This window comes from Equus przewalskii, chromosome 12 (genome assembly GCF_037783145.1).
Source record: "Equus przewalskii isolate Varuska chromosome 12, EquPr2, whole genome shotgun sequence".
NCBI classification, from domain to species: domain Eukaryota; kingdom Metazoa; phylum Chordata; class Mammalia; order Perissodactyla; family Equidae; genus Equus; species Equus przewalskii.
Window position 1 is genome coordinate 24,300,930 of NC_091842.1, and position 24,825 is coordinate 24,325,754.

Genomic DNA, 24,825 nt, shown 5'->3' on the forward strand with positions numbered 1-24,825 from the left:
TTTATATATTGTGTTTCTTTGTTTTCTCCTTATTTATTATTTGTGTCTCTATTCTCCTTTTTTGTTTAGTGGTTACCCTGAGGTTTGTATTCAAGATCTCATGGATAAGATAGTCCCTTTTCTGATGGCCTCTGATTTCCTTGGACTAAACCAATTCGGTCCCTTTCCTCTTCCCCTCCTAAGTTATGTTTCTCACATCTTATTCCATCTTGTGTTATGAGTTTGTGGTTAAAATGACAAGATTATCTTTGTTTTTGGTGTTTTCCTTCCCTTTGTCTTTAATGCTATACTTGAGTATTTGCTATCCTGCTCTGATTCTGTCTTGCCTATTTAACTCCTTACTCCATGCTTTGTAATCCCTTTCTCCCTTTTTTTTCCCGAAGTGTGAGGGCCTTCTTGAGAATTTCTTATAGGGCATGTCTCGTGGCTACGTACTCCCTTGGCTTATGTTTGTCTGGGAAAGTTTTTATTTTTCCGTCATATCCAAAGGATATTTTCACTGGATAGAGTATTCTTGGCTGAAAGTTTTTGTCCTTCAATGATTTGAATATGTCGTTCCACTCTCTCCTAGCCTGTAAGGTTTCTGCTGATAAATCTACTGAAAGCCCAATAGGGGTTCCTTTGTAGCTTATTTTCTTCTGCCTGGCTGCCCTTAGTATTCTTTCTTTGTCATTCAGTTTTGCCAATTTCACTACTATATGCCTTGCAGTAGGTCTTTTTACATTGACAGATCTGGCAGCTTCTTCCACATGGATTTCCGTCTCCTTCCCTAGGTTTGGGAAGTTCTCTTCTATAATTTCTTTGAACAAGCTTTCTACTCCATTCTCCTTCTCTTCTCCTTCTGGAATACCTCTAATTCTTATGTTGCGTTTCCTGATTGAGTCAGATATTTCTTGGAGACTTTCTTCATTTCTTTTTAGTCTTAGATCTCTCTCCTCCTCTATCCAGAGCATTTCAACATGTCTATCTTCGATTATGCTGATTCACTCCTCTATGATGTCTGTTCTGCTCGAGTGTTCAGGGAATCTGTATTTTGTTTTATTTCTTCCATTGTGTCTTTCATCTCTAATATTTCTATTGATTCTTCTTTATAGTTTGACTCTCTTCTGTGAAGTAGCTCCTGAACTTGTTGAATTGTTTCTCTACATTCTCTTTTACCTCATTGAGTTTTTTGATGATAGCTGTTTTGAATTCATTGTTGTTTAGTCTACTTATTTCTGCACCCTCAGGACTGAATTCTGGGTACAGGTCATTGTCTCTCTGGTCTGGACATCTAATATAGTGTTTGATATTGCTAGAAGGAGTTTTGTTCTTTTGCGTCCTGGCATTATTTGGTCGCAGTTACTGCCTGTCACCACTGGGTGGGGGTCAAGAGCCAGGTATTCTGAGCCCTCTGCTTTCAGCCGAAATCCCTGGAGCCCCAGTGAGTGGGTGGGGGGAGGGGTGCTTTCTCCTGTGTGCTCTCCAGGCTTTCTGGCTCTGCTCTCACTCACCATCTGCTTTCCTGGGGTGTTGGCCTGATAAGGGCACCCCCTGCGAAAGCTTTTGCCCCCATAGAGGGCTTCCCTCTAGGCTGCGTGCAGGGATCCTTGGGAGTCCTTGATGTTCCTGTGAACTGCTGTCCCCTCCCCTCTTCCTTCCCTCTTGGGGGCCTCCCGGACCTGATGGCTGTCTTTAGGGGAGGGAGCGAAGATTTCTCTTACCTTCTTCCACCTCCTCCGAGGAGGGCTGCAGCCTCTCCGCCTTCCATCATATGGCTGTGTGGGTCTCTCTGATGTTTTTTGTGTTGTATTTGGATGTCCTCTTTGGATTATGGATGTTTTTTGGTTGTATATTGGAGGGGAGAGATTTCTGAGAGACCTCACTCTGTCATGATGCTGACATCACTCTATAATGTTTTGTTTTTATGTGACTATTTTATAATCAATAATTGCCATGATTATTTATGCTTAATATCATGTTTAAATGAACTCAGTACTCACTTCCAGACTTTTCATCGTATATCTCCCCCATTTGTTAATTCTTTATTTTGAGGCTTTTCTTCATCAGTAGGATTTTGTTTTCAATTAGATTTTTTTTCCTTAGGAAGGGCTTGGGGATTATGTTTATATACTTGGTATTTATGTAGTAAAGAATGTCTTTCTGTTGTTTCATGTGAGGAAACCGCTAACTACTTTGGAATTCTTTTTTTTTTTTTAAGATTTTATTTTTCCTTTTTCTCCCCAAAGCCCCTGTGGTACATAGTTGTATATTTTTAGTTGTGGGTCCTTCTAGTTGTGGGATGTGGGATGTCACCTCAGCATGGCCTGACGAGTGGTGCCATGTCTGCGCCCAGGTTCTGAACCAGCAAAACCCTGGGCCGCCAAAGCAGAGCACATGAACTTAACCACTCTTTGGAATTTGGAATTTGGCCCCTACTTTGGAATTCTTGGATCACACTCTTTTTCCTTCAGAATTCTAGAAACTTTGCATCATTGTTTTCTGCCATTTGTATTCTGCTTAAATGTGTGACTGGCCTTGTAGGTATTCTGTGTCTTTTCCTGGAATAGTTAAAACAGGAGTTGGGAAACATTTCCTGTAAAGGGCCAGATAGTAAATATTTTGGGCTTTGCAGGCCATATGGTCTCTCTCATAAATACCTAACCCTTCAGTTGTAGCATGAAAGCCCATATGTGAACGAGTGGGCTTCACTGTGTTCTAATAAAACTTTGTATAAAAACAGATGGTAATGTGGCCAGCTGGCTCATGGTATGCTGACTTCTGGTTGATAAGATTCTTTCTTTTCCCTTGTAGTTTAGTTACTTCCCTAGGTTATTTTTCAGTTTTGAAAGTTTTGATTTTTTTTTCTCTAACATAGTATGAACCCTTTTTATCTACTGGTTCATATCTTTCTTCATTTCTAGAAAATTTCTTTCTTAAAGATATTTTTTCTATTCCATTTGTCTTCTTTTCCATCATTGAAAACATCATCTATCTGTTCTTTAGCTCTCCTTTTTCCCCCCTTCATATATGTCATATTCTTGCTGGTCTGTTTCGGCTCTTTGCCAACTACCCCCCTACCCCGGTCTATGTTATTTTTCAAAAGTTTGTCTTCCAAAATGATCAATAGCATTTTCTAAAGTATCTAATCTACACTTTGTTCTTCTGATTTATTTTTTAATTTTTGTGCTATCATTATTTACTTCCTGGTTTTTTTCCCTTAGCTCTACCAGTCTCCCTTTATATCTCATTGTGATACTTTAGATCCTACTAAAGAAAAGATATACCTTGTGTAATTTCCTTGAGAGTGCGAAGCAGCTGTAGCCTAAAATTTTCTTCTCTTTCCTAGGGTAAATCTTTGAAGTGCTCTTTTAAAAAAAGTTTTTTGAAATTGTGGTAAAATACACAAAACAAAATTTACCATTTTAACCATTTCTAAGTGTACAGTTCGGTGGCAGGACGTACATTCACACTGTTGTGCAGCCGTAACCACCAGCCGTCTCCAGAACTCTTCTCATCTTCCTCAGTCGAACCTCTCTACCCACTGAACACTAGTTCCCAATTCCCCTCTCACCCTAGCTTCTGGCAACCACCATTCTACTTTCTGTCTCTATGAATTTGCCTACTCCAGGTATCTCATATAAGTGGGAATCATACAGTATTTGTCATTTTGTGATTGACTTATTTCACTTAGCATGTTTCTTCAAGGTTCATCCATGTTGTGGCATGTCAGAAGTTCCTTTCTTTTCAAAGCTGAATAATATTCCATTGTATGTACATACCACCCTTTGTTTATCCATCAATGGATGCTTGAGTTGCTTCCACCTTTTGACTATTGTGAATAATGATACTATGAACATGAATGTACAAATACCTGTCTGAATCCTAGCTTTCAATTCTTTTGGATATATAGCCAGAACTGGAATTCCTTTTTCACAAGATAATTCTACTTTTAATTTTCTGAAGAACCATCATAATGTTTCCCATAGGAGTTGCACCATTTTCCATTCCCACCAGCAATGTACAAGAGTTCTAATCTCTCCACATCCTTTCCAACACATGTCATTTTCTGTTTTTTGATAATAGCTGTCCTAATGAGCATGTAGCAGTATCCCACTGTGATTTTGATTTATATTTCCCTAATGATTAATGATGTTGAACATATTTTCATATCCTTATTGGCCATTTGTATATCTTTGGAGAAATGTCTATTCAAGTTCTTTGCCCATTTTAAAATTGGGTTACACTTGTCCCTTGGTATCTATGGGGGATTGGTTGCAGGAACCCCATGAATACCAAAAGCTGTGGGTGCTGAAGCCCCTTACATAAAATGCTGTAATACAGTGAATATAGTCGTCCCTTCCTATCCTTCATATGGAGGGCTGACTGTATGTGTTTTTTTGTTATTGAGTTGTAGGAGTTTGTTACATATTCTGGATATTAATCCCTGATCAGCTATATGATTTGCAAATATTTTCTCCCCTTCTGTGGGTTGTCTTTTTACTCTGTTGATAGTGTTTTTGATGCATAAGTTTTTCATTTTGATGTAGCCCAGTTTATCTGTTTTTTCTTTTGTTGCCTGTGCTTTTGGTTTCATACTTAAGAAACTATTGCCAAATCCAAGGTCATGAGGCTTTTCCCATTTTATCTCTTACATTTAGGTCTTCGATCTATTTTAAGTTAGTTTTTGTACGTGGTGTAAGGTGAGAGTCCAAATTCTTTCTTTTGCATGTGGATATCCAGTTTTCTGAGAACCGTTTGTTGAAAAGAATGTCCTTTCCTCATTGAATGGTCTTGACACTCTTGTTTAAAATCATTTGACCATATATGTGAAGGTTTATTTTGCGGCTTTCTATCCTATTGCATCGGGCTATATGTCTGTCTTTATACCAGTACCACACTGTTTTGATTATTGTAGCTGTTAGTAAGTTTTGAAATCATGAAATGTGAGACTACCAATGTTCTTCTTTTTCAAGATTGTTTCGGCTATTTGAGGTCCCTTGAAATTCCATATGAATTTTGGGATGGATTTTTCTGTTTCTCCTGAAAACACCATTGGGATTTTGATAGGGATTGCATTGAATCTGTAGGTTGCTTTCGGTAGTATTACCATCTTAACAATATTAATTCTTCTAATCCATGAACAGGAGATCTCTTTCCATTTATTTGTGTCTTCTTTAATTTCTTTCAGCAGTGTTTTCTCATTTTCAGTGTATAAGACTTTAAGCTCTTTGGTTACATTTATTCGTAAGTATTTTATTCTTTTTGATGCTATTATAAATGGAATTGTTTTCTTAATTTCCTTTTCAGATTGTTCATTGTTAGTACATAGAAGCACAACTGATTTTTGTGTATTTATTTTGTATTCTGCAACTTGGCTGAATTTGCTTATTAGTTCTTTTGTGGAATCTTTAGAGTTTACTATATATAAGATTATCTCATCTGCCAACAAAGGTAATTTTACTTCCTTCTTTCCTGTTTGAATGCTCTTCATTTCTTTTTCTTGCCTAATTGCTCTGGCTAGGACTTCTAGTACTAAGTTGAATAGAACTGGCAAAAGTAGGCATCCTTGTCTTGTTCCTGATCTCAGAGGAAAAGTTTGAAATGGTCTTCTATCAGTTGGGGGCTTTTCATATATAGCCTTTATTATGTTGAAATAGTTTTTTTCTGTTCCTTGTTTGTTGAGTGTTTATATCATGAAAGTGTTGAATTTTATCAAATGCTTTTCTGCATCAATTGAGATGATCATGTGGATTTTTTCCTTCATTCTGTTAATGTGGTATATTATTATAATGATTCATTTTCATATGTTGAACCACCCTTGTATCCTAGGAATAAATCCTACTTGCTCATGGTGATAATCCTTTTAATGTGCTGTTGAATTTGGTTTGCTAGTATTTTGTTGAGGATTTTTGCATTACTGTTCATCAGGGACATTGGTCTGTAGGTTGTGATGTCTACAGGTTTTAGGAAGAGTGTGAGAAGTATTGGCATTAATTCTTCTTTAAGTGTTTAGTACAATTCATCAGTGAAGCCATCTGATGTGCTTGTCTTTGTTGAGAGGTTTTGGATTACTGATTCATTTTCCTTTCTAGTTTTGGGTCTATTCAGAATTCCTGTTTCTTCATGATTCAGTCTTGGTGGTTGTGTTTTTCTAAGAATTTGTCCATTTCATCTAGTTTATCCATTTTTGTTGATAGTACTTTCTTATAATCCTTTTTATTTCTGTAAAATTGGTAGTAAAATGTTCCCTCTTTCATTTCTGATTTTATTTGAGTCTTTTGCCTTTTTCTGAGTGAATCTAAATAAAGGTTTGTTAATTTTGTTCATCTTTTCAAAGAACCAACTCTTTGTTTCGTTGATTTTTCTCTTTTGCTTCTGTATTCTCTATTTTATTTATCTCTGCTCTAATCTTTATTATTTCCTTTCTTCTGTTAGCTTTGGGTCCTTTTTTCTAGTTCTTTAAGATGCAGAGTTTAGGTTGTTGATGAGATCTTTCTTTTTCAATGTAAGCATTTACAGCTCTAAATTAGCTCTTAGTACTGCTTTTGTGGAATCCTGTAAGTTTTGGTATGTTGCATTTTTGTTTTCGTTTGTCTCAAGATATTTTCCAGTTTCCCTTGTGGTATCTTCTTTGGCCCATTGTTTGTTTAAGAGTTTGTTGTTACTAAAAAAATATTCACAACTATGTGCTTGGGGGATTTGGGGAGAAAAAAGCAGAAAAAAACAAAAGAGGATTGGCAACAGTTGTTAACTCAGGTGCCAATCTTGGGAAAGAAAAAAAAGGCTTTGTTCTTTAATCTCCACATATTTGTGAATTTTCCAGTTTTCTTTCTTCTGTTGATTTCTAGTTTTATCCCATTGTGATTGGAAAACACTGTATGATTTATATGATTTCAGTCTTTTAAAATTTATGTAGGCTTGTTTTCTGGCCTAAGATATTGTCTATCCTGGAGAACGTTCCATGGACACTTCAGAAAAATGTGCATTCTGCTGTTGCTGGGTGGAGTATTCTGTACGTCTGTTAGGTCTAATTGGTTTATAGTGGTGTTTAAGTCCTCTGCTTCCTTCTCTCTCCCTGGTTGTTTTCAAAGTGCTCTCTTGATGCACCTTCTGCATGCTCTGTTCTTCTTTTTCCCCCTCCCCCACCTGGAGACTTTTACATAGGTCCCATCGTTGAGTGTTTTGTTGATTCATATTTGTATGTGGGTGCTTTTTTCTGGGCCTGCTGTTTCCTGAAAAATAGTGTGCATGGGATCTCCTTGGAAGCCCCTCCTCATTTCCTGGACTTTGTTGAGAGGTTTTCTCTCTCCCTTGGTTTAAAGGCTCCGTTCTCCGTTGTGCTCTGCAGTTGCCTAAAGAGAAGGGCTTCGTTACTCATCGCCAGCCTTTTCATTCCACATCTTCCCCATTTGTTGGTCCTCGTTACCAGGATTCTAGCTCAGGAGCTAGGCCTTTGGAAAGTTGCCGTCTGGCAGCTTTGTTCCTCACAGTTTGTCGTGGATTTGTTGCAACTACAGACCCCTGGAGCTCAGTTGTGTGGTTGAGGTGTTCATCCAGTTACGTGGGGTTGGGAAGTAGGAGTTGGGGGGAAATGGGGGCTCCATGAATTTAAGTGGTTTTCCTTTCCTTCTGGGTGAGTTGGCTCCTTGGAGCTGTCATCAGGTTTGAATGATGCCCTCTGGGTCAGGATCATGGGCTTTGGTTTTGGGGGTAAGCTGTATTTGAGTTTTCGTTCACAAGTTTGAATCAGGCTTGATTCCAGACCCGGCTCTTTGTAGGCAGGATGCTGATTCAGAAGGGGGAAAACGGCGCTTTCCAGCCCTGTGGGCTGTGCCCACTGCTGGGCTGAAGTGCAGCCGGGCCTTCTTCCCACGCCTTGCCCAGGCTTCCCTTTGCTCTGGGCCTTTACCTGTCTACCACACACTCCATGCTTACGTTTGGGGTTCTCCCAGTCTCCCCACTCATCTGGGGCCAAGATGGTCGAATATCTGATTGGCTTCCTTTGAAGTTCGTAGTACAGACATTTTTCTGGCTTCAACATCAGTGAGTGGTATTGGGTTTTTCTTTTGGTGGTTAATTTTGGTGAGTATCAGGAAGGGTCCCTCCCCGCCAAAAGTAATGTGCTCTTTAATTCCAGGAAGGCCAAGCTGCTTCTTTATCTATCAGTTTTTAAAGGGAAATCCCCGATAAATTAGTACATCCCTAGCATATTACCCTTTTCCATCTCTCTCCCAGACTGACACTCTCCAAGTATACAGGCCTAGTTCGTTTTATACAACCAATGAACTCAGTTGTTGAAGCAACTTTTTGTAGTATAATTTTACATGTAGCAGGAAGGTTCATTTACTTAAGTGATCTTATGAAAATAATAAGCATTTTTAAAGGCAAATAGTCCTTTTCTAATTTATGGATTTCTGCCAGTTAAATTGAGATCTGCTGGCGGGTCTCTGAAGTTTAGCTGGGTTGTCTCCACAGTGGTTGCTGTTACAGCTTTTCCTTCTCAGAAGTTTATTGGGCTTCCAAGAGATGAAGGGGAACAAAGCAGATCTAAAACAGCTGGGCACCCGTTAGCTCGGCGTTTTTTCCTTTTTTTTCTTTCCTTCTTTTTAATTTAATTCTAAGACCGCAGCATCTACATTTTGGCCAGAAGGGGGCAGATGAGAGCCAGAGGCGGTGCTGCAGTGTGTTGAGGGACCGCACTGAAACTGCCTGCCTGTCTTTTCAGCAGTAAGCTGAAAATACTTGGTTTAGTCATTTCCTCTGCCCTTGGGGAGATATGTAAGAAACTACATGATATTAGACCCGTAACTGGGCTCTCAGAACCCATTGCTATGTGTGGAATGCTGATATTTATCAAATTATTTACTTATTCCTCAAATCACCAAATATGTGAATATGTAGGAGTTCAGTTTGTTTGCTTTTTTATAGTTCCCATCTGGTATAATTAGAGTAGGAATTTTCAAAGGGATAACTGATTTATAAATATTATTTTCAAATATTAATTATGTGAAAAACAGCAGGGAATACAAAGATGAAGAAGATATGGTTGCTATCCCAAGGACCTTACAGCTTGGTTGAGGGTGAGGCTGGGAGAGAAAAAGTACGCAAGTAATTTTAGTATATAAGAGAATGTGAAAATTGCCTTAGGCCTCCCAGGGTGAAGAAAAGGATGAAGGAAAATCGAGGACGTTTTTATGAAAGAGCTAATAGATGTGCAGAATCTTGAAAGGTACCTGAATGTAAAAACTATTTAAATTGGTTTTGATTCTAAAATTAATACAGATTATTGAAAATTTGAAAAATATAAAGAAGAAAATGATTTACCAGTAAACTTACCATGCAGCGATGACTATTAGCATTTTCTTCCAGTTTTTTCCCTTTGTGTACATATACCTTTTAAGGAAAGTATATACATTGAGTATATACAATTTTGTATCTTTTTTTTGCCCCCGCTTAGCAATGTAGCATGAGCGTTTTGCCATGGGTCTAAGATTTTGATAGGTGAAGTGAAGCATTTGGGGCAGAGGGAACAACATATATTTGAATGGTATAGAAATAGGAAAACTGGGACTGTTTGGGGAATAGTAATTAAACCCATTTTAGTGGAGTGAATGTTGGGAAGTGGTCAGAGATGAGGCTGGAAAGGAAGGGTGGGGGCAGAGCATAGTTTGCCTTCAACAGATTAAGCAGTTTCTATTCAGGAAATAATTTCATGGCTGTTAATTTATTAGTAAGTCTCCTGAGGTGCAGCAGAGTGGAAGGAGTGTTGGCTTTTGGATAGACCTAGTCTTAAATCTTTGGGCTGCTTGTATTAGCAATGAGACCTCAGTTTCCTCCTCAGTAAAATGAGGGTGGAATATGCACCATACGAGTCTTGTGGGGATTAGAGACAGCAGGTGTGCAGCTCCTGGTCCCGAGGAGCGTTCAGTGAACATCCCTTCCTTTCTCTTGGACCTCTCATGCAAGACCCTGTAGCCCTCACAGTGGTCCAGAGGGAGTAATTCCCAAAAGGCCAAGAAGGGACTTCTGAAGACTCTGCTTGATTGAGAGCTGCATCATTTCTAAAAAGCCCTGCAGCTCAGCAGATTCAGCTAAACTACAAATTGGAAGTCCAGACCTGCATATGAGTTCGTTGGTTTCCTTTTCCTTTTCCTTGAATTTGGTTACTTTTCCCCATCCCTTGTAGTGCTGAGAAGTTAAATAGTATTGAAGGTCTTACAGGGAGAAGTAGCATTCTCTTCCTCTCCTGCCTCGTTCCCCAGTCCCCATCCCAGGAGGCCACCATTTAAAATCCTTAGAGCTGTCTTTCTCTGGTATTTCACTTTATTTTTCTGCATAATAAATTTATTATTATATTTTTTCGTGTATAAATTTTAGGCATTATCTATTGATTTTTATTGTTATAGCTCAGGATTTAATTGTCATTCCACTCCTCCCGCCCTTCCCCCTTTTCCCCCTATACCATTATTTTTTTAATTAAATCAATAGTGTTTAAATTATCATCACTTTATAAATGCTCGTTGCGTGTAGTCAGGCCTGAGAGCCACGCTTGTCAAAGGGAGTGCTAACCTTCTCCCCTGTCATACAACACAGTAGTTCATTTGTGCGGAGTCAGGTCGTGTACTATGTTTTTGGTTCCTTTCCTATTAAGCTACGTGTTTGTCCTCAAGTTTCTGATCGCCTTTTTCTTCCCTCTCCTTCTTCCTGCCATCCATACTCCTTAGTTTTTTCCAAATGCTGTGTCATGGGAATAGGGCCTTCTTCTGAGTTCTCCCTTTTCCCTAGAGGCCTTCCTTCTGGAGCTCTCTTCTTCTGTGGTCTGGACAAGCACAGCTCCTGGGATTCTTTGCTAGATCTGAGATTTAAAGTCTTAAATTTCAACTGCTGGGGCCAGCCTCGTGATATAGTGGTTAAGTTCTCGTGCTCTGCTTCGGTGGCCCAGGGTTCACCCGTACGGATCCTGGGTGTGGACCTATGCACTACTTGTCAAGCCACGCTGTGGCAGGAGTCCCACATATAAAATAATAGAGGAAGGTGGGCCAGATGTTAGCTCAGGGCTAATCTTCCTCAAAAACAAAAATTCCCCTACAAAGTAGCAAAAATTAGTTTAGCAGAGGTCTGTGCTGAAGTGGAATGGAGCAATGTCTTTAAAGATCTAAGGGAAAAATGCTTTAAATTTCAACTGCTTTGTCAGTTGTTGTTTCGGACAAGTCGCAGAAGTTAGATGATGTCTCAGGGACCTGATCAAGGTCTTGGCTCTTCTAGTTGTGTGATCTAGATCAGCTTATTTATTCTGTTGGCAGATTCTCCATCTTCTGACCTCATAGGGTAGTACTGAGGTTAAAGTGAGGTTACGTGAATGGAAAAGCTTTGGAAGAAGTCCTGTGAATGGAAGTGGGACAGCTGGCTTAGCCACAGTGAATTTTTAATGTTATTGCCTACTCTGCGCATTGAGGCCTTTGATATTATCCTCACCTCTGACTGTGTTTACTCCCACATTCAAGCAGATATTCTCTTTCTCCAGGGAAAATGAGCAACCGAGAGTCAGAGAAGGGTGAAGGACAGCTCTCTCAGGCACCTGCCTAAGGGCGTGCTGCCTGCCGTCTATACCTAGGAGGAAACAGGGTGAAGTGCGCACTGCTACAGTGGGGGAAATGTTTTAGGAGCATTTTTTCCTATATGTTTATTTCATTTAAGGGGTAATTATGACATACCTCCTATGTGCAGGGCACTTTGTAAGAAATACCTCCTTATGTCTAAGTAGAATGTGAAATCATAGGCAAAAGCAATATAAGTGAATTTGGGGGAACTCTTTTATTTTTTATTGTTAATGTCCATGCTGCTTCCTATTGGCGCTATAAGATTGTTTGTTTTTTGTTTGTAATTAAAAGTCAGTTGTTAATATGACATGGTAAGAACCTCTTGGCCATATATATTGCACTTTGGGTACATGAAATAGAGACTAGGGACCACATTTATTCACGTTAGACTTGTATCAGTTTGGGATACTTCTGGTTGCAAGTGACAGAAACCCAATTCAAACTGGCATAAAGGAAAAAAACTAGAATACATTGGCTTATGGAACTGAGACATTCAGGTGTAGTCCTTGCTGCCGGCCTGGCTTGATCCAGGAGCACAAACGATGTCATTAGAACCCAGTCTCCCTCTCTTTTCATTTCTTGGCTCTGTCTCTCTGTGTGTTGGCTTTACTTCCAGGCACACTCTTTATGTGGTGGCCATTGCGGTTCTAGGCGTCCATTCTCACAGCTCAAGAAGGGCTTCCAGAATTAATCTTGATTGCATTTGATCACTTGAGGCCCTGTTTGGCCAGACCTGGGTCACATCCTAGAGCCACGAGTGGAGTCAGCTCCACTGGAAATATTTAGATGGAGAATGGGAGGCAGAGGCACAGTTCCCCAGAGAAAAACCAGAATTCTGTTAGCAGAAGAAGGGCAGTAGGTGTGGAGTTGCAAAAATAACAAGTCCACCACAAGGCCCTGTGGTCCCCGGCAGGAAGCCCTGCAGCAGCAGGTGCTCAGGGGTATTTTTGAATTGAATTGGGCATATTGGCAGGAGTCTGGAAGTCCTTCAGTGGTTGCCAAAGTGGATTTCCTGTTTCTTTCTGTTGTCCGAATCAGGAACTTCCCCCAGTTTTACCAATTTGTCTGTTTAATTTAATGTACTAATCTTGAAAAAATGGAATTCCTCTATAAGGGCTAAAGACCCACATAGTATTACTTCTTTTTTTTGAGGAAGAGTAGCCCTGAGCTAATATCCACTGCCAACCCTCCTCTTTTTGTTGAGGAAGATTGGCCCTCAGCTAACATCTGTGCCCATCTTCCTCTACTTAAATGTGGGATGCCCGCTGCAGCATGGCTCAAAAAGTGGTACATAGGTCCACGCCTGTGACCCGAACTGGGGAACCCCAAATTGCCAAAGCGTAACATGCAAACGTAACCACTATGCCACCAGGCTGGCCTCCCCACATATTATTACTTTCAAGTTTTTATAATGCTTTTAGTAAATGGGTTTGCTATGTTGGCAAATTATGCTTTATTATTTGTTTCAAGAAATAACAAAGTCTGCTCTGTTGGATAGAAATTTTTTAAATTGTGAGTATATATTTAGAGCAGGACACATTGTAACACTTTCTTTGTAAAAATACTCTTTGAATATACACCAAAATGTTGATAATATTTAACAGTGTGATAGGATTATAGGCAGTTTTTTCTTCTTTTTCTGTTTTCCATTTTTTCCACCATGCATGCTGCTTATAATGCTGAAAAACAATGCTGTTTAAAACAATCGTTAATTTACTGCATTTTTTAAGTACTTGCTGTTTGCTGTGCTAGTTTCTAAGAACAGGGAAACAAGACAGGAAAGGTCATGGTCCTCATGGAGCTGACATTTCCGAGGGTGAGAAAGACGATAAGCTGTTATACAAGTAACTAAATACAATAATATAGATTGTGATTAGTTCTGTGAAGGGGAAGATATGATAGGGAATAGCAGGGGGAACCTAATTTAGGTAGGCTGATTGGGAAAGGCCCTTCTAGTAAGATGAAAGCCACACAGAGAGCCAGAAGATCATTCCAGATATAGTAAATCCAAAGGCCTTGGGGGCGGTAAAGAGCATGATTTGCTCTTGACACCTGACAGAAGGTCTGCCTGTGTCAGTATTTTTTTTTTCTTTTTTTGAGGAAGATCAGCCCTGAGCCAACTACTGCCAATCCTCCTCTTTTTGCTGAGGAAGTCTGGCCCTGAGTCAACATCCATGCCCATCTTCCTCTACTTTATACGTGGGACAGCTACCACAGCATGGCTTTCGCCAAGCGGTGCCCTGTCCGCACCGGCGATCCGAACCGCGAACCCTGGGCCTCCGAGAAGCGGAATGTGCGAACTTAACCGCTGCGCCACCGGGCCGGCCCCTGTGTCAGTATTTTTTAGTTCATATAAGGATTCAGTTGTGCTGTATGAAATTGTTGTTTTTGTAGGTCAGAAATGATTGAGTAGCAGGACTTTCATGTGGTTCAACCTGTACTACGGTTTAGCCGTCCTGCCATTCAGCGGCAGGTGGCTGCAGCTCTCTGGGCTGCAGTGTCCTCGCCTGGAAAATGAGGTCGATTCATGCTTATTTTCGATACTCTTCTATTGCTGACATCCTGTTTCTAGTCAGGCCAGGACAAGGTGAGGCAGGTGAGCTGCCGCAAGCACAGAAGTGAAGGAGGAGCTCACCCTGCCGTTGCACAATCCGAGAGCGAGCCTCCTCCGATTTACAGCCCAGCCCGCCCCGCCCCGGCCCCTCCCTGACCTGAACTCATTTTTCTATTCATATGTAGCGATTGCTTTGCTGACGTATAATCTTAGTTATATTAATGATGCTTGTTGATGCATTATCCTAAACAAGCCAGAGCTTATGGGTCTGATTGAGTCATGTGTTCTGCCCTTAAATTTTTCGTTTTTACGATTTCCATGCATGAGTTAATTCATTGTCTAGGTGGGAACTTCTGAATCCTGGCTTATATATATCCACGTTTATCCTGGAGAATTCTTTTTCTTGGCTGCAGCAGAAAACCTGCTAACAGTATGAACTTGTTTTATACTTTTTCCTTTAGATCAGTCCAAAGCGTTTGTGAAAATTTTTACTGAAATTGACCGGATGCCCCAGCTTCTTGCATATTACTACAAGTGTCACAAGGTGAGAAGCTGTGAATGATTATGATTGTGGAATGCTTATAACCCTGGGCACAGAATCCCAGTTTCATTCTCGAAGGTAAAAATGTTTGCCTCCTCGTCCTCTGGTCTCTTTCCTTTAATTAGCCGATAGGGGGTGCTCTTGGTCCAGCCTGTAGATTCATTTAATTGTCAGTTGGAAAAAGAATAATCAATCGATTTTAGCCTCTCTTGTATTTATAACTGGATTTCATTTACCGACTGAAAAGTTGTTTTAATTTTTCCCATTTTTGTCTTCTAAGGGAGATTCATGTCTTAAGCTTTATTATGGCATAAGAATTTCACGTATTTTCAAGGCTCGTTGAAGTTAGGTTACTTTTAAAAACCTTGCCAGCTTCTTGGGCCAACCTAATTCCTTCAGGTCCAATGCTCATGTGTCTTTTAAGCGGGAGTGTTAGGACGTGAAGCTGAAGCACACCTCTAAGGTCTGTTCAGAAGAGTGGCAGCGTGGTGAGTGGACATACACTGCCATGCTTTGGGGGCACGATAGAAAGAGAAAGGATCACTTAGAGGGCAACAGATTCCAACTTTGAGAGATGATCAGAGCAGGTGACTGTAAATGCGTTTTTCTGCCTTCGTTTGAAGTGAGTGGCCATCAGTGGGAAGCAGGTTGCCCGGGGTGATAGGCAGAGGTAACACCCTGGCCTTGGTCGAAGGGCAGGGCAGTTTCACCAGGCAGCGTGGCTGGGTGTACCCAGTAAGGCCCTTTGTTCTGCCTCTGCAGGTCCCGCTTTTAGCAGCCTGGCAAGAGCTGTGTCAGAGTGAGCTCCCCCTGGACCGGCAGCTCACTGGGCTCTACGACGCCTTGCTCGGTGCTTGGCACACGCAAAGCCAATGGGCTACGCAGGTAACAGCTCATTTGGGTTCTAGGGAGAGCAAAGCCCGGGGTCACAAGCAAGTGGGTATGGTCTCTCTCAACTGCAGAGCAAAAGAACCTCCTTGAAGACCCTCCCCATTTGCTGCCATCACCAAAGGGGTTAAAAGACATGCTTCGACACACAAGGCAGTAAAACTTTAGGTCTCCTTAAAACTCTTCTTATCACTCTTATCGGTATCTTAAGTAGAATCTAATGTGACAATGTTGCTTGTTCCGTGAGGGAGCCTGGAATTCCTGAAGGCCATTATCTTCTGATCTGAAAGCAGGAGGCCCTTAGTCAGGTGGTGTTTGAGTGAACATGATTGTTTTTATCTTAACTTCGGGTAAAATTTACCTGGCCTAAAGTTAGTTTCCCTTGTTCTCACAGTGCACCAGAGTTAGAGGAAGAGTCTCATTTTAAAGGCATCTTCTGATGCAGGGGAGAGGGGGACCCTCACTTCAAATGGAAGCTCTGCGTCACTCACTCTCCCAAAGTCTCTGGGCATTGTCAGGCAGAAAGCGTATGAGCTAGTCCCTCGTCTTGATGCCAGGAGGTGCACTAGGCCCTCTTTTAGAGTAATGACTGACTGGCCTGTTTATGGTGTGGATTGTTATATTTTTTTCAAGATTAGCTGTGAATCACCCTTCAAATGTTCATCAGTCATTTGCTGAAATGAACTTGACTGTAGTTGGAGAGAGTTCCTTGTACAGGGTCTTGTCATTCAGGTGGTTAAAGCACTCTTCTCCATCCTTATTTCTTTCTCCTTGAACCAACCTAATTCAGACTTAAAAACAAAAAACAAAAACTCAAAACAAAAAATAGCCTCCTGTAGCAGTTTCACAGTTTTTACGTAATCGTCAGTCTTCAATGACCCTGTCTGTCCATACTCATTTGTGTGTCCTTGCCTCTTCTACTGCTTGTATCACAAGGATAAATACAGTTCATGTCCATGGGTACAAATGTCCTTCATCATTTAAGAAAAAGAATTGAGGCTTCTCAGGCTTGTGTTGGGGCCTCATCCCAAATTTTGTAAGATGTGAGTTTGTGCTAATTTATACATTGGCCCATGGCCATTTTCTTTCCAGATGTAAGCATGATAGGTGGCTGTCATCTCCTGAAGGTCAATATAGTGTGAAAGGAAACCAAAGGCGCCAGGGTGAATCTGTCTCTTTCAGAATTTTTTCCCCAGTAATTTAATATGAAAATTTTCCAACATATTGGAAAGTTGAAAGACTTGTACAGTGCACACCCATGTACCCACCTCCTAGGTTCGACAGTGAGCATTTTGCTGTACTTGCTTTATCACAGATCTATCCCTCTATCCATGTGTCTATCCATTCATTGACCCATCTTATTTTTTTGAGTCATTTCAAAGTAAGTTGCAAACATCAGGCATATCAACCAGCTAATATTTGTTTATGGTTTTATTTTGAGGTAAAATTGTGAAATGCAATGGTCTTACATATGCCATTTGATTAGTTTTGACACATGCAGGTACCTGTGTAACCTAATCCCCTGTCAAGATACAGAACAATACCATCACCCCAGAAAGGTCTTTCATGCTCCTTCCCAGTCTTTGCACTAACATCCCTGAAGGTAACCACTGGTCTGATTTTTTTTCCACCATAAATTAGTTTAGCCTGTTTTAGAATTTCATATAAATGGAATCCTACAGTGTGTGTTCTTCTGGTAAGGCTTCTTTCATTCAGCCTGTTTTTGAGATTTATTCATGTTGTGTGTATTAGTAGTTTCTTCCTTTTTATTGCTGAACACTATTATGTGGCACGAATATACCAGTGTGTTTACTCATTCTCTTATTGTTGGACACTGGGCTGTTTTCAGTTTTGGGTTATTATGAATAAAGCTGCTCTGAACATTATTCTAAAAGTTTTTTTGTCAATACACTTGTTCATATCATATCTCTTGTGTAAATACCTACGAATGGAATCGCTGAGTTTTAGGGTAGGTGCATATTTAAATTTATAAGAAACTGCCAGACATTTTCCCAAAGTGGTTGTACTTTTTACACTTCCACAACACAAGTGTGTGAGAGTTGTGATTGCTCCACATCCTTGCCAACATTAGATGTTATCAGTCTTCTTTAATCTTAGCCATTCTGGTGGGTGTGTTGTAGTATTTCATTGTGGGTTTAATTTGCATTTCCCTGATGACTAAGGATATTGAGCATCTTTGCATGTGCTTATATCTTCCTTTGTGAGGTGTCTGTTCAGGTCTTTTACCCATTTAAAAAAATTGGGTTATTTGCTTCTTTTTATTGAGTCTTAGGAGTTCTTTATATATTCTGGATACAAGTCCTTTGTTTGATATATTTGATAGATATTTTCTTTCAGTTTATGGCTTGAGCAGAGATATTGATTTTGATGAAACTTAATTTGTCAGTTTTTTCTTTTGTGGTTATTGCTTTCTGTGTCTTAAGAAACCATTACCGACCCCCAAGTTGCAAAGATATTCTTCTACATTTTCTTCTAAAAGCTTGTTTAGCTTTCACAGTTAGGTCTATCGTGCATCTTGAATTGATTTTTGTATATAGTGTGAGGTAGAGTCCGATTGTTTTTGCGTGGGCTATTAAGGTTAATGTTGTAGCCCTATTTGGTAAGTTTGGTCTTGTAGTCTGTGAACTTTTTGGTTATTCTTTGGCCATTTGCCAGAAAATCCCTTGTCCCAGATCACTTTAAAGGAAAAGGGACACCATTGAGTGTAAGGGACCCAGCGTGCTTTATTTGAAACATGCGTAAAAAAATGCCGCTGAAGTTCTAGGATATAACCTAATGGTTTCAGCTGACTGACCAATTAGAACTCTTCTAGAGGCATTTAGTCTAATTCCTCCTCCTGCCCCCAGGTCATTTAAGTAGGAGATGAGTGAAGTAGATACTCATTGCTCACTCCTTTCTCACTGTACATAGAGAGGAGTCAGGATTTCTTTTTCTGGACAAGAATAGTTTTCGTCTCTTCCTTTGGTCCCTTCCTTTCTTGTAGTAAAATGTTTCCTCTGTCAAATGAGGAAGTTGGACTGGGCGATATCTGAAGGTCTTAATGATTCTCTCACATGAGCGTGTTTGGGGGCTAGTGAGGGTGTGTGTTGGCTGGAGAGGCGGGTTTGTATGTGCAACTATGTGTGTAGGGACTGGGAACATACAGTGGAGAAACTTTGAATTTAAGCCACAGGAGTTTGGCTTTCTCTAGAAGATGATGAGACCCTGGAGCAATAAGTGAATGATGACATTACTATTTTAAGAATGACTTTGGTGTCAAAACATCACCTATATATTTTGCCCGCCAGGAAGGCTTAACCCTAATGCTATCATGAGGAAACACAAAGACAAATTCAAATTAAAGACAGTTTTGCAAAACAACTGTCCTGGACTCTTCAAAAATGTCAATGTCATCAAAGAAAAAAAAAATTGGGGAATTGTTTTCAAATTGGAGGAGACAAAAAAATTTAACAACTAAATGTAATTGTGTGATCCTTGATTGGATTCTGCATGATGACAAAAAAGCTATCAAGGGCATTAAAGGGATAGTTGGGGAAGTTTGAACATGGAATACTGTAGGTAAAGGTGTTACATCAAGGTTGGGTTTGATTAGCTGTAGTGTTGTAAGAGGATACCCTTGTTTTTAAGAAATACATGCTGAGGTGATATGTCGTGATATCTGTGATAGAGATAAAGCAAACGTGGCAAGATGTTAATAACTTGTGAATCTTGCGATATTTAAACATCTAAAACGTAAGTAAAATTTTAAAGTAACATTTAAAAATAGTGAATTTGTTGGTGGTGTATAGGGTGACTTGATGAGGAAAGACTGGAGACAAGGTAGGAAGCTTTGTCTAGGAGGGTAGTGGTAACGGAGTAAAAGGCATCCAGTTCAAGAGTGAACCTTTGTTATGACCTGGCAAATGACAAAGGGACTGAAAGTCGGAAAGTCAAAAGCGAGATTTTTATTCTGGTTGAGTGGAGATGCTACTGACAGAAATAGGGAAGTTGAGGGAAACAGGTCTGGGGGAGGTCAGTGAGGAAATAATGAATTCCAATTTGGGATACTTCTGAATTCCAAGTGAGAGTGGCTCAGCTTAATGGGGACATCCAGTAGATCATTGGGAGACTGTTGCTCAGGAAATATCAATTGGTTGTTTTGTTATTTGTTGGGTTTGTTGGGTTCTTTATTTCTTTCTCTCAGACTCTTACAGGGAGGTTTATCAAACTACAAAGGTGTTTGTTGAAGTTTTGTGAATTTTCCAAGAGAATTTAAAAACTTTGTTTTCCATTTTGGTAATAATTTGAGAAAAAATATAAGCATCTTTTGGATTGTGTACATGACCACTTTATAACCAGTTGCTGCTGTGCGATTTCAGTGCGTGCATTTGTGTTGAAAGTCACGTGGGTACCCCTGTCCTTTTGGGGGCCAGTGAGAAGACAATAGAGACAAACTCAACACTTATATAAGTGGTGGTGTCGAGTCAGTGCTGTTTAATGCCATAGCCATCTTAAAGTCTTCTTAGTGTTTGAACAGAGAGAGAAGCAGTGTGAGAATTCTCATCACACACCACAATGCTGAACTCAGAAGAACTCCCTGTGACAGTCAGATCAAATGAGTGACGAAAGGGCGGTTCAGTCGCAGTACAACATCATCTTCATCTGTCCTTTTATTTTGAATTTTATTGGTTTTATAGTTAAAAATTTTTTTTATTGTAGTAAAATATACATAACATAAAATTTACCATTTTAGCCATTTTTTAGTGTACAGTTGTGTATCATTAAGTACATTCACAATGTTGATTAGCTGTCATCACGATCTGTTTCTAGAAATTTTCATCATCCCAAACAGACTTTGTACCCATTAAGCAATAACTCTCCATTCGCCTCTCCACCAACCCCTGATGACCTCTGTTCTACTGTCTATAAATTTTCCTGTTCTAGATAGCCCACATAAGTGGAATCATGCAATATTTGTGCTTTTGTCTCTGGCTTATTTCATTAAGCAAATTGTTTTCAGGCATCATCCATTTTGTAACATGTATCAGAGTTTCATTCCTTTTTAAGGCTGAATAATATTCGATTGCATGTGTCTACCACATTTTGCTTATCCCTTCATCTGTTGATAGACTTGGATTGCTCCTACCTTTTGGCTATTGTAAATAATGCTACTGTGAACATGGGTGTACAAATATCTGTTTATGTCCCTGTTTTCAATTTTGGATATATACTTAGGGATGGAATTGCTGGATCATACTGTAATTCTTTAATGTTTCGAGGAGCTGCCAAACTCTTTTCTACAACAGCGGCACCATTTTACATTTCCACTGGCAGTGCATGAGGGTTCCAATTTCTCTACATCTTAGCCAACACTTGTCATTTCCATTTTTTTGGTAATTGCCATCCTAGTAGGTGTGAAGTGGTATCTCATTGTGGTTTTGATTTGTATTTCCCTAATGACTAATGATATTATAATCTATTCATGTGCTTATTGGCCATTTGTATTATCTTCTTTGTAGAAATGTCTATTAAAGTCTTTTGCCCATTTTTGAGTTGGGTTGTTTGTTTTTATGTTGGTGCATTGTAGGAGTTCTTTTTATATGCTGGATAGTAAGCCCTTATCCAATGTATGATTTGCAAATATTTTCTCCCATTCTGTGGGTTGTTGTTTTACTCTCTTGATAGTGCCTTTTGATGCACAAAATTTTAAAATTTTGATGTAGTCCAAGTGATCTATTTTTTTCTTTTGTTGCCTGTGCTTTTGGTGCATGCCTAAGAAAGTATTGCTCAATCCAAGGTCATGAGAATTTCCCCCTATGTTTTTTTCTAAGAGTTTTATAGTTTAGCTCTTTTTTTTTTTTAAGATTTAAATTTTCTCCCCAAAGCCCCCCAGTTCACAGTTGTATATTTTTTAGTTGTGGCATGTGGGATACCACCTCTGTGTTGCCCAATGAGCGGCGCCATGTCCGTTCCCAGGATCCGAACCCGTGAAACCCTGGGCCACCGAAGCGGAGTGCACAAACTTACCCACTCGGCCACGGGGCTGGCCCCATATAGTTTAACTCTTAATGTTTACATCTGATTAATTTAGAGTTAATTTTTGGTTTTTTTGGTGGAGGAAAATTCGCCCAGAGCTAACATCTGTTGCCAGTCTTCCTCTTTTTTTGCTTGAGGAAGATTTGCTGTGCACTAACATCTGTGCCAATCCTCCTCTAGTTTTTTTTTGTCTGTGGGATGCCTCCACTTCATGGCTGATGAGTGGAGTAGGTCCGTGCCCCAATCCAAACCCGTGAACCCAGGCCACTGAAGCAGAGCACACAGAACTTTAACCATTTGGCTGCAGGGTCAGCTCCCTGATTAGTTTTGAGTTAGTTTTTGTGTATGGTGTAAGGTAAGGGTCCAACTTCTTTCTTTTGCATATGGATATCCAGTTTTCTGAGCACCGTTTGTTGAAAAGATTGTCCTTTCCCCCACTGAATGGTTTTGGCACCCTTGTTGAAAATCATTTAACCATGTATGTGAGGGTTTATTTCTGGGTTCTTTATTCTATTCCACTGGGCTATTTGTCTATCCTTATGCCACGACCACAGTGTTGTGATTATTGTAGCTTTCTAGTAAGTTTTGAAATCATGAAATGTGAGATTACCAACGTTATTCTTTTTCAAGATTGTTTTGGCTATTTGGGGTTCCTTGAAATCCCACATGAATTTTAGGATGGGTCTTTCTATTTCTCCAGAAAGCATATTGGGATTTTGATAGGGATTGCATTGAATCTGTAGATCCCTTTGGAGAGTGGTGCCATCTTAACAATATTGAATCTTCTAAATCATGAACATGGAATGTTTTCCATTTTATTTGTCGTCTTTAATTTCTTTCAGCAGCATTTCATTGTTTTCAGTGTATAAGTCTTTCAGCTCTTTGGTTACATTTATTCCTAAGTATTTTATTCTTTTTGATGATATTGTAAGTGGAATTGTTTTCTTAATTTCCTTTTTGATTGTTCATTCCTAGTGTATGGAAATGCAGCTGATTTTTGCATGTTGATTTTGTATCCTGCAACTTTGCTAAATTTGTTTATTAACTCTTTAACAGTTTTTGTGTGTGTGTGTGTGTGTGTGAATTCTTTAGGGTTTTCTACATGCAAGATTGTGTCGTTTGTGAACAGAGATAACTATTTCTTCCTTTCCAATTTGGATGCCTGTTGTTTCTTTTTCTTGTCCTGTTGCTCTGGCTAGAGCCATATGTTGAATAGAAGTGGCAAAAGCAGGCATCCTTGTCATGTTCCTGATCTTAGGGGAAGAGCTTTCATTCTTTCACCATTGAGTATTGTGTTAGCTGTGGGTTTTTCCTATATGGTCTTCATCATATTGAGGGAATTCCTTTCTATTACTAGTTTACTGAATTTTTTAATCATGAAATGGTGTTGAATTTTGTTGAATGCTTTTTCTGCATTAATTGAGATGATCATGTGTTTTCCTTCATTCTGTTAATGTGATGTATTGCATTGATTGATTTTCATATGTCGAACCATCTTGCATTCTGGAGAGAACTCAGTCATGGTGATAGTCCTGTTAGTGTGCTGCTGAACTTGGCTTACCAGTATTTTGTCTAGGGTTTTTGAATATGTATTCATAAGGGATATTGGTATATAATTTTCTTTTCTTTTAGTGTCTGTCTGGCTTCTGTATCAGGGTAATGCCGGCCTCATAGAATGCGTCAGAAAGTGTTCTGTGTTAATTTTCCAGGGCTGCCATGATAGAATGCCACAGACTGGGTGGCTTAAACAACAGAAATTCTTTTCTTTTTTTTTTCTGGGAAAGATTTGCCCTGAGCTAACATCTGTTAACAATCTTCCTCTCTTTTTTTGTTTTTCCTCCCCAAAGCCCCAGTACATAGTTGTGTCTTCTGGTTGTTGGTCCTGCTAGTTCTTATGTGTGAGCTGCTGCCAGAACATGGCTACTGACAGATGAGTGGTGTGGTTCCATACCCAGAAAGCAAACCCAGGCCGCCGAAGTGGAGCATGCCAAACTTTAACTGCTAGGCCATCAGTGCTGGCTCAGAAACTTATTTTCTCCCAATTCTGAATGGAAGCTAGAAGTCCAAGATCAAGGTGTTGGCAGGGTGGGTTTTTTCTGAGGCCTCTTTCCTTGGTTTGCAGACGGCTGCGTCTCCCTGTGTCTTCACGTGGTCTTCCCTCTGTGTGTCTGTGACCTAATCTCCTCTTCTTATAAGGACACAGATCAGATTGGATTAGGCCTACCCGGATTACCTTATTAATTCCCTCTTTAAAGATCCTGCCTCCAAAGACAGTCACATTCTGAGGTACCGGGGGAGTTTGGACTTCAAGATATGAATTTGAGGGGGACACAATTCAGACCATAACATGTTCCTTCCTCTTCAGTTTTTTGGGAGAGTTTGAGAAGGATGGTGTTAATTCTTCTTTAAATGTTGGTAGAATTTTCTAGTGAAGCCATCTGGTTCTGGGTTTTCCTTTGTTGGGAAGTTTTTGATTACCAGTTCAATCTCCTTACTGGTTAGAGGTCTATTCAGATTTTCTATTTCTTCTTGAGTCAGTTTTGGTAAATTGTATTCCTAGGAATTTGTCCATTTCATCTAGGTTATCTAATTTGTTAACATACAATTGTTCATAATATTCTCTTATAATCGTTTTTACTTCTGTAAAATTGGTAGTATTACCCACTTTCATCTGATTTTAGTAATTTGAGTCTTCTCTCTTTTTTCCTTAGTCAATCTAGGTAAAGATTTGTCCATTTTGTTGATCTTTGCAAAGAACCAACTTCTAGTTTTATTGATTTCCTTTATTGATTTTCTGTTCTCTGTTTCATTTATCTCTGCTCTAATCTTTACTATTTCCATCCTTCTGCTATCATTGGGTTTAGTTTGTTCTTCTTTTTCTAGTTCCTTAATGTGTACAGTTAGGTCATTGATTTATCTCTTCTTTTTAATGTATGTATTTACAGTTATAAATTTACCTCTTAGCTTTGCTTTTGTGGTATCCCATAAGTTTTGCCCTGTAGTGTTTTCATTCTTATTTATCTTATGGTATTTTCTAACAAAATTTTGAATTTGTTGCGTGTACGTTTTTAAACTTATATATTTTTGACCTTAGAGTTACACAAGAACAGTCTTATATCTTATTTCATGTTTGTGCATATTTGAATTATGTTATAAGAAAGCATTTAATCAACAGTGGGGGTCGATGAGAATCCCTCTCTAAATTCACTGCGTCCATTATCCAA

The 24,825-nt window shown here is 39.6% G+C and overlaps 1 protein-coding gene and 1 pseudogene across 2 annotated transcripts in view; one reads left to right on the plus strand and one right to left on the minus strand.

Annotated features, from left to right (window-relative positions):
- The window catches only part of COG7 (component of oligomeric golgi complex 7), an 81,148-nt gene that overhangs the window by 16,733 nt on the left and 39,590 nt on the right, over positions 1 to 24,825 (plus strand). For both annotated transcript variants that reach the window (XM_070568314.1, XM_070568315.1), the window contains exons 5-6: positions 14,598 to 14,680; positions 15,440 to 15,562. In XM_070568314.1, coding sequence (XP_070424415.1) covers positions 14,598 to 14,680; positions 15,440 to 15,562 — 206 coding nt within the window. The remainder of the gene's footprint in view (positions 1 to 14,597; positions 14,681 to 15,439; positions 15,563 to 24,825) is intronic.
- Positions 10,459 to 10,573, minus strand: LOC139074983 (U6atac minor spliceosomal RNA; annotated as a pseudogene).